A 6171-nucleotide genomic window follows, 5' to 3' on the forward strand; every position below is an offset into this window, starting at 1 on the left:
TCATTGAAGCTTTTGGACGATATTGATTTTTCACATACCCTTTTAAAATCTTCATGTAACGTTCAATGGGATACATCCATCTTAAGTATACTGGTCCACAAAACTTGATTTCTCTTACCAAATGAACAAGTAAATGTACCATGATGTCAAAAAATGATGGAGGGAAAAACATTTCCAACTGACACAAGATGATAACAATCTCGGCTTGAAGTTCATCTAACTTTAAAGGATCAATGACTTTGCTACAAATTGATGAGAAAAATGCACACAAACGCGTTATAGTTTGTCTAACATTTTGGGGTAAAATACCACGAATAGCTACAAGTAACAATTGTTGCATTAAGATGTGACAATCGTGAGACTTTAGGCCAACAAGCTTCAAGTCTTGCATGGACACTAAACTCTGAATATCTGAAGAGTATCCTTGAGGTACCTTGACACTCTTTAAACATAAGCAAAAACTTATCTTTTCTTGTTTGGACATAGTGTAACATGCAGGAGGTAAATAAGTACGCCTACCAACCTCCCTTGGTGCCAAGTCTTCTCGGATCTTCATTTCAACCAAATTCGAATGAGCATTTACTCCATCTTTTGTCTTTCCCTGAATGTTAAGTAGTGTACCAATCAAGCTATCGCACACATTCTTCTCTACATGCATGACATCTATGCAATGCCTAACTTATAACTTTGACCAATATGAAAGATCAAAGAATATTGATTTTTTCTTCCAAGGACTCGATGCAGATGACTTCTTGGATGTTTTTCCAAATACATGATGTACTTTATTAACTTTCTCAAGAATTTGAAGGTCAATCAATAGAATTGGTGGTTCGTCATTTTCTTGGTGTCCGTTAAATGTTTTCTTTAACCTTCGATAAGGATGATTAGCTTGTAAAACCCTTCGATGGCGCAGATACACGGTCTTCCTTCCGTTTTTCAATTGATGAGATGTAGTGTTTTCTTCACATATAGGACATGCTTTATGACCTTTCACAATGTATCCCGACATATTACCGTAAGTTGGAAAGTCATTAATGGTGCAAAATAACATTGCATGCATCATGAAAGTTTCAGAAGCAACAACATCAAATGCTTCAACACCATCAACCCACAACAACTTCAAGTCTTCAACTAGAGGATTGGGATATACATCTATGTCATTTCCAGGCTCTTTGGACCAAATATCATCATAGACAACATCATGTATTTTCTCTTCATGCAGAGTCCAGGAGATAAGTTGTAAATGAATAATATAACGGGCCAACAACTATGGTTTGTACTTAAATTACCAAATGGATTCATTCCATCGGTAGCTAAGCCAAAACGAGTATTTCTACATTCTTCACCGAACTTGGGAATGTGCTGATCAATATTTTTCCATTGAATTGAATCAGCTGGATGACAAAGGAGTCTGTCACATATTCTCTCAGTTGCATGCCATCTAAGGCTTTTAGCATCTTTAGGATTTGCAAACAAACGCTTAAGTTTGGGCACAATTGGAAGGTACCAGACTACATTCAAAGCACATCCTTCCTTCTCTATTTGACCACTATATTCACTGTTCCTTTTCTGCTTGTACCGTGATGACCCACACTTTGGACATTTTTTCACATCTTCAAATTCTTTTTTGTATAATATGCAATCATTGGAACATGCGTGTATCCTTTTATCCTCCATACCCATCAGACAAAGAATTTTCTTGGCGTCATAGTTTTGAGTGGGTAGAGTATTTCCCCCGAGAAGCATTTCATTCAAGAGCACGAGCAATTATGTGAAGCTTTTATCCATCCACCTATTGGTCGCTTTCAAATTCATAAGTCTTACAACCGCTGACAACCGTGTGAACTTAGTTGAACCGACATACAATGGAGTTTCCGCATCAGCAGACATCGTCTCATAGACATGCGCTTGTGCAAAAGCTTCTGCGCCAATATCCCGTATCATGTCCTCCATATTGTCTTCTTGCACTCGCTCTTCCCGTTACTCTTCTGTGATGGAATCGACAACATATTCAGTTCGGGAAACAGTTCAAAAGTCTATTAATTCGCCGTTCCATGTCCATATTGTATAACTTTTAAGGAAACCATCACAAATAAGATGTTCTCTAACTTGAGTTGCATTCAACTTTCTCCCATTCAAACAGTTGACACAAGGACATCTTAACTTCACCTCATCATCACTTCTACCCTCATAACGTTGCGCAAATTTTATAAATTCTTGTACTCCATACTCATACTCAGCGCTGATACGTGGTAAATTAATCCAATCTTGATCCATACGTATATATACTGAAATTGGTGAACATTTTCACTAATATTTGAATCAATGCTCACGTCGTAATGAATGTGTGACCATATCCCATTCAAGAAGATTCACTTTCTTTATTTTATTGGAACATATTACTTTTAAAATACATATCTTAAATTTCACGAAATTTTGCCAGCATTTCACATTATTCTTCAGGATACACGAATATGCACCCGAAGATCAATACAAAATACAATTGATAAATATTCATGAATTTTAAGATATGTATATTAAAATATATATGCTCTAATAAACTACTAGAAAATGATTAATCTTCTTAAACTGTCCAACTGGATAATTCAAGATTGAATACATTTAAATTATTAGTATTGTCTCCTTCTAAATTATATCTTACAAAATACAATTTTTGTGAAAAAAAAATTGGAAACAATAAATAATTATCGTATTCAATCTCAAATGGGAAACTAAGGCTAACACGATATATTTAAGCATATAATGAATAACATATCAAACATCCAAATAAGTGGCATAAAAAAATATAGAATCACATTAAAAATAAAGGTTAGAAGATTATGCACCTGCGAGCGTGACACGTGAGCAACAAATAAAGACATAGAAGGCGTTTTCGCGCCAATTAAGTGCACTACCACCCGCTAGCACTCCCAACTTGGTGCACACTACAACATATGACTAAATATCACCTACAAAATAGATAACATCCCAATCCATTAAAATAGACTACATGGACTTTATCTTCCAACCATATTTTATTTCATTAAATTGCCCAAAACATATAACATTCATGCCACCACCTTCAATGCACACAAACGAACAATAAACCCAGTGCACATAGACAATAATACGAAAAACAAAAATATCACAGAATCACTCACTAGTGGAATCGAAATTCACCAATATGCGGGAAATGGAGAAGTGACCGAAGAAGCACCACGAATTCGAAGAGGACTCGTTGTCATCAAAGCCAAGAAGACGAATACAACTGCTGCCACTGCACCCCACTATGTCACGCGGAGCCACTGTTGTCAACGAAAAACCCACCACTAGAGCCGCCGTTGACGAGAGGAAGAACCACCCAACACCACCGTTCTTGATGCTACCACCACAACCACCGTCCACCATCGCGATCAAGAACCCTTGCACACCACTACGTCGTGGGAGTCACTGTCATCAACGGGAAACCACCACTAGAGCCACCGCTTACTGGATAAACAACCACCCAAATCCACCGTTTCCGTCACGATGAAGAACCCATTGCAGAAGGATAGTTGAAGGCAAAGGCAGCGTGGAGAGGAAGAAGACGCAGTCGCGCGAGAACGAGGAAGAAGATGAAGTCTATGCGAGCAAAAATTTCCCCAAATTAAATCCCTAATTTAAACTATAGGCCTCGGTTATAATTAATAACCGAGGCATATAACCTTAGGCCTCAGTTCAAATTGCACTCGAGGCATATGCCCTTTCAATTTTTCCTTGTTTGTTGCTTACCCGACGCCTCTAACTTCCACTAGTTTATTAAAACATAAAATATTGAATTTCTGTTTTCGGCCTCGGGTGTCTTTTAACCGAAGCCTATAGGTTCCCAACTTCAGGTATATGCTTCGGTTTACATGCAACCAAAGCCTATAAGTTGAATTTAATTACAAAAATGCCACTTCGTTTATATAGGTTTCGATTGCGTAGAAACCGAGACCTAAAGCCTGAGGTAAAAAGGGAAAACTGCACTAGTTCTAATTACAATAATCTCTGGTCCAAGAGAATAAGAGCTTGGACACACCTATTTCAAATGAATGAAGTTGATTCTTCTTGTTTATGCTTGTCCATGACTCTTGTGGTAGGTCCATTGGTTGCCATCCATTTTTTTTTAAAGCGGAGCATATTAGGCGACGTCAAATCCTATTAATTTAGTTTAAAAGACGTTTAAGTTTGAAAAGAATAAATTTTCTTTTTGCAAAATATTATTTTACCGACCATTTATAATATATTAATATTTATTTTAAAAGTAAATTGAATATTCATTGTACGGAAGCAAAATTACATGTACAATATATGTAAGAAAGTACAGCATGTAAGTTTCGAACATGTGATTTCTATAGATTAATTGTAAATTAAGTTCCCCTTGTATTGCCTGATTGAGATAAGTCTTGAACTTGTTCTTTTTATAGATTAATAATAATAAACTTTAATGCCACTTGTTTGACTTAGAATGATTATTGGGTTGTTGGCCAAAAATAACAACAGTGACAGTTGTATAAATAGAGGAAGAAGAGTGGACGTTTTCACTCTTTTAATGTACTTTAATTTACGCTAAACCAATGTTCTTTTGAAAAGATATAAAGGGTAAAATGTTATAAAGATATAAAATAAAGGGTAAACTGTTAAAAGATTATGAAAATTGTTAGAAAAAGAAGATTCACAATATAGAAAGCGTAAAACATTATACACACGACCCATTGCTAAAGATATATGTATAAATGTGGTTGTACACTAGTTTATTCACACGACCAAAGTGTTATTGAAGTAACCATGAATGAATGCTTCATTTATTGGAGAGAAGGGGAAGCCTAACTTTTCTAAACAGCCAACAAAACACAAAAATATCCATAGCAAATGAAGTAATACAAGAAACCAGAAGCGTGAGTTCATCCTGAACCGTGTGTCGTTTTTTTTCATGTTCTTCTAAGCCATTTGTGAGTGACATCTTCACAGACATAAGAAGCGTTTATAATGTGGTCTCATTTTCTGTTCCTTATTAGTTTGTTGATTGTGTCGGCTTCCCTTTATCTCTAACCTGAAGTGCTTTTCGTCCTCCTTTAAAACCACTCTCTTCTGTCCCATTTTGCTCGTTTTCTTGTTCTCGTGAATCACTCTCTTCTGTTTCCTCTTCAATGGCGGTGTCACATGTAGAAGAAGTGTTTTCAGTTTGAGTATTATCTTCAACTGTGTCATCTCCATTTCCTTCTGCGGCTTTTTCCTCGTCTCCTGAATCACTCTCTTTCGTTTCCTCTTCAGTGTCACATGTACAAGGAGTGTTTTCAGTTTCAATATTATCTTCAACTGTGTCATCTCCATTTCCGTCTGCGGATGTTTGTGCACCTTTCCCTTTATCTCCAACCTGATTCGATTTTCTTTCTCCTCCAAAACCACTCTCTTCTGTCCCATTTTGCTCGGTTTCGGTGTTCTCACAACTGCATTCTCTAATATTTATCAAAAGGACATGCAACAAGTGTGGTTAATTAACGTTAGTATATAATTAACCATGGCAACGAAATATGCAAAGTAATACAACTTAATGAATATAAATTTTTGTATTATTGAGCAAACACTTACGTGGTCACGGTGGTAGGTTCTTGTGTGCTGGAGCTAAACTCAGACGGAGCCATGAAGAAAGTTGAAGTTGATTTTTCCCTTGTTATAGGATAATATAACAGTTTGTGAGAGCCGAAAAGTTAGGTTTTGGATTTTGTTACTGGTAGTGGTAAGTTTAAGGTGATGATGGTATTTATAGGGACAAAAGTCAAAGTATGCAACGCGTCTCTATATTTATTTCTTGGTAGGAATGAATGGTCCAATAAGGTGGCCTGACTCGGTATCAATAGTTAACACTATCAACTTGTTTATTCGTCCTCATTTTTTTCTTTATTTATTTTTAAATAATTTTGACTGTTTATAGTTATTTTTATCAAGATATAAATTATATTATCATTCATATTATATATATATATATATATATATATATAATAAATATAATTAAATGACATAATTGAATTGTTCCGATCTTTATACAAAAATTATAAAAAATAAAGTAAAATAAGAACAAATTGTAATACTATGGATATCTTTCCCTACAAAATCCTTTAATACAAGATTTACAATTTTTTAATTACA

The 6171-nt window shown here is 35.5% G+C and overlaps 1 protein-coding gene across 2 annotated transcripts; it reads right to left on the reverse strand.

The window, feature by feature from the left end:
• Positions 1 to 4736: 4736 nt before the first annotated feature.
• LOC114184103 (uncharacterized) lies at positions 4737 to 5755 on the reverse strand. Of its 2 annotated transcripts, none has more exons than XM_028071346.2 (2): positions 5614 to 5755; positions 4737 to 5471 (listed from the first exon to the last, which is right to left on the reverse strand). In XM_028071346.2, the coding sequence occupies exons 1-2, from the start codon at positions 5664 to 5666 to the stop codon at positions 5036 to 5038; spliced, it is 489 nt and encodes a 162-aa protein (XP_027927147.1). In that variant the 5' UTR covers positions 5667 to 5755; the 3' UTR covers positions 4737 to 5035. The 2 variants fall into 2 exon arrangements, with proteins under 2 accessions (XP_027927147.1, XP_027927146.1); XM_028071345.2 differs by having other exon boundaries at positions 4737 to 5480.
• Positions 5756 to 6171: the final 416 nt, after the last annotated feature.

The sequence above is a fragment of the Vigna unguiculata genome, chromosome 5 (genome assembly GCF_037176805.1).
Source record: "Vigna unguiculata cultivar grain cowpea cultivar isolate G323 ecotype 2 chromosome 5, ASM3717680v1, whole genome shotgun sequence".
NCBI lineage: Eukaryota > Viridiplantae > Streptophyta > Magnoliopsida > Fabales > Fabaceae > Vigna > Vigna unguiculata.